Source organism: Impatiens glandulifera, chromosome 3 (genome assembly GCF_907164915.1).
Source record: "Impatiens glandulifera chromosome 3, dImpGla2.1, whole genome shotgun sequence".
In the NCBI taxonomy this organism is placed as follows: Eukaryota; Viridiplantae; Streptophyta; class Magnoliopsida; order Ericales; family Balsaminaceae; genus Impatiens; species Impatiens glandulifera.
Window position 1 is genome coordinate 63630176 of NC_061864.1, and position 3812 is coordinate 63633987.

General features: G+C 31.7%; 1 protein-coding gene across 1 annotated transcript; it reads right to left on the bottom strand.

The window, feature by feature from the left end:
• Positions 1-221: 221 nt before the first annotated feature.
• Positions 222-2396, bottom strand: LOC124930617 (MADS-box transcription factor 57-like). Its single transcript, XM_047470945.1, has 2 exons — positions 2215-2396; positions 222-333 (listed from the first exon to the last, which is right to left on the bottom strand). Exons 1-2 carry the CDS (start codon positions 2394-2396, stop codon positions 222-224), a joined length of 294 nt encoding a protein of 97 aa, XP_047326901.1.
• Positions 2397-3812: the final 1416 nt, after the last annotated feature.

The window sequence follows — 3812 nt, forward strand, 5'->3', positions numbered from 1 at the left end:
CCTTAGGACCGATCGATCCTACTTCCACTCATCCAAGGTCACACTTGAAAAGGCTAAGATGGGTTCATTGCCTCTCTAGCTAGGCTGAAAATGATGCGGTTTTAGTCTTGATCTCATTCCCTTGAGAAACAGCTACCACATCCAAGGAAGGCAGGCAACATGCGCACAAATTACTCAATCATGACACGGGGAGGTAGTGACAATAAATAACAATGTCCGTCTCATTGAGTCTGGTAATTGGAATGAGTACAATTTAAATCCCTTAACGATGATCCATTGGAGGCAAATCTAGTGTCACTAGTCGCGGTAATTCCAACTCCAATAGCATCCTCTCTAATAAAAAGAAAATGAGATAAAATGGGGCAAAAAGAAACAAGACGCCCGGGCAAACGTACCCTCAACTTAATGACTTTAGGCGGAACTTGCGTTCAAAAACTCGATGGTTCACGATGAAGTTTTGCTTCAACGTGTGAGTCCTCCTTGAAGGGGTCGATGCTTCCTCTTTTGTCGACGACGGTGCACATGCCCGACCCTGAATGTTTGATATTCATGAGTGGGCTATTGTAATTTTTAATTTTTTTAACCACTTTTAAAATGATATAGAGATGTATAATAATTTAATATAAAAATTAACAAAATTAATTTAACTTAATTGGTTAGTTTTCCTACATATAAATTTAATGACTATAGGCCAAGAGTTTCGAACCTTGAAAATGACTCAATACAAGCATCACCATTGGGTCAACCCTGACGTTGCATCAACCATGGTGAGTTCGTGACTAAAATCTACTAGAAAATTACCTGGGTTGACTATAGAGACGAATCTCATTGAATCGATCTCTAAGCATGTCATCATGTGAGGCATCAAGTCCATCTAAACATCCATCCTCCTTGATAGTTACCTCCAGTAAATTTGGTTGAGTTTGCGTTCTCGTAGTCTATCCCTTCATTTGCGCCAAGTTCCTTCTTATTAGTAGGTGGTCCCTCAGTTTTCACTTGTGGAATCCAAATTTTTATTTCCTCAAATGATCCCCTTTTATCCTCCTCAATGAATGAATGCTAGATTGAGACATTGATAGTCCAACTAGAGGCATAAAGATTTGTGTTGATCTTGGCATATTGAGTTACCAAAAGGATTCCTTTTCTCATATTTCTCACATACAAACAATCAAGATGATAGGGACATATTTGTTGTAAACTCATTAAGTAGTTCGGTGGAAAAAGTCGATTCAAAAGACTAAAAGATTACGAGTTCGATTCTCACCGGAAACACTTTGAATGAAAGTGGAGGAACATGAGTAAGGATGACAATTTGAAACCGCATCGCAAAAACCAAACCGAATTGACCCGTTTGGGACGATTTTTCCCCGAAACTGAACGGGGATGGGGCGGGGATGATATTTGTGTCCCCGCCTCGATCTCATATCAATTCTGTCCCGAACACTATAAACATAATTAAACATATTTATTTATTCATTATATTTTATAAAGGTGTAAGTTAATTTTTTATATTAATATAAAATTTTAATATATATTATATTAAAAAATTCGTTTATATAATTTTATTGTATAATTTTTTATTTTTTTTAAAATATTTTATTAACGGTGCTATGCGGGGATTCCCCGAAACCGGACGAAACCGAACGGGGCGAGAATGGTATTAAAAAAATTCTCTAAATAAAAACGGGACAGAGATGGTAAATGCATTCTCTGTCCCGAACGGCCTCATTGTCATCCTACCATGACAACGAGATGTACTCATTCTCATTAATTAAAAAATTATCTGAGTAATTTTCACACTTAGTTCTTACAAAATTATGGATTAATAATGTTTTATCATTTCAAAAAAATAATTTAAGAAAATAATTAAATTAATAATTCCAACTTTATAAAAACTAGATTACCCAAATGAACTTAATTATGAATTTTTCATATACTATTTTTATAAAGATCCTACTACAGCTAAATTTAGCTGTGATTAGAGTAGGGTTCCTAACTTGCACTTGAAGATTATCATAAATGATATATAACATGATCACATGTAAAGTGAAGTGACCTAATGAATTTGGTATCATCATTTCTAATGAAATTTGGATTAATTCTTCAACCAATTCCATATATCATTTATTGATGTTTAGGGTTTTGAAGACTTTAATTTCAAGATCCATTAATCATGTCTATATCACTTTAGAGAGAGAAAGATAGAGAGAGAACCTGGAGCTTGAGAATTCATAAAGCTTGTTTGTGCTAGAGAAGATGATGACTCCAACTTCAGCATCACAAAGGATGGCAAGTTCTTTCGCCTTCTTGAGCAACCCGTTCCTCCTCTTTGAGAAAGTAACTTGCCTGCTTGTTGAATTATCGATTCTCCTTATCACGATCTTACCTCTCCCCATCTTTCTCTATCAAAATTATAATCCAAAAATCATAAACATATAATTATTTCAACTTTAGAAACTATAACCTCAAGACTCATGAAACTATTTAGAGAGAGAGAGTAGAGAAATGGACAGTGAAGACTGAAGAAGACATATAACCCTAAACTCTACATACCTTGATGATGGTGATTTCGGATTCTTCTGAAAATTCACATCACCAGCTAACTAAGACGATGAACACGACAAAGGATTTAAGAGAGAGAAAGGGATTAAGAGAGAGAGAGAGAGCGCACTCAGAAACCTATGTACGATACCGCTAACGGTTTTAGTCTCTCTCTAGAACTCAGAATTTTTAATTTTAACCTTCTTGGAAGGATGGACCAATTAACGACGTGAGACTCTCCCTGAAAAGTAGCACCCTAAAACTTGGAGAATTCATAAATATATCAATAAAAATAAAAATAATAATAATAATAATAATAATAATAATGTTTTAAGGTTAGATTAGTGGTATACAAAACCAACGCATAACCCTTTTTCAGAATAAATGGGTCGTTGTTAGTGACCTGTTTTCGAATGTCGGAACCATTAATTTAAAATATATAAGTTTATGAACTCTAAAGTTAAATATTACAAAAGTTTTTCAATTCCTAATTAGAAGTTGAAGTGAATGTCTTATCAATAAATATGAGAGTATTGTTATCATACATTCAAACAAAATGATAAGCAACAAGTTATTTGAGTTTTATATTTTTAATTAATCAAATATTTTTATAAATAGATGCATAAAATCAATTATTTTAATGTGAATTGAGTAGTTTTTTTAATGTATAATAATATCTATTTAAGATAAGAGTACAATTTAAACTTAAATAAAAATAATGATAATAATAATAATAATAAATTATCTTCACAACAAAAATAAATAAAAGAATTTTAACATCAATTAATTCAAACAAAGAGGTTGAACTACTTGAAATAAATATATACTATACAGCATTAAAAAAATTAATTATATTCTCACATAATCAGATTTCAAACATCTTTCTCATTTTTTTTTTTACTTTGAAAAAGTTTTAATTTTTTTAATAAAAAAAATTAGAGACCATGACTTAAGAAAAAAAAACAGGAGAGAGGATGTTCTAAGAGAAACAATCATCTTATTAGTAATTATTTTATCTTATTTAAATCATCATGTATTCAGCCATTCTCAAATAGAATAAGAGAATAAAAAATCACATAAAATGATTCAAAGTTTTAATATCAATATTTATGCAAAAATGACACTTGACCAGATCAATATGCATAAATTTACTTCACTTTGATTTGTCATTTATCTTCCTTAAAATGTTAGTCATAGTATAAATTGATGTATTGGGACCACATTTATTTCCCCATTTATTGACTACACAACTTTTTATGATCATAGGATAA

Excerpts from the sequence above, each read along its gene's own strand:
- LOC124930617 (XM_047470945.1), bottom strand. The coding sequence starts at position 2,396 with ATGGGGAGAGGTAAGATCGTGATAAGGAGAATCGATAATTCAACAAGC. Across the intron at positions 334-2,214 it reads TATGAATTCTCAAGCTCCAG|AGAGGATGCTATTGGAGTTG; the intron begins GTTCTCTCTCTA and ends TCTTTTTATTAG.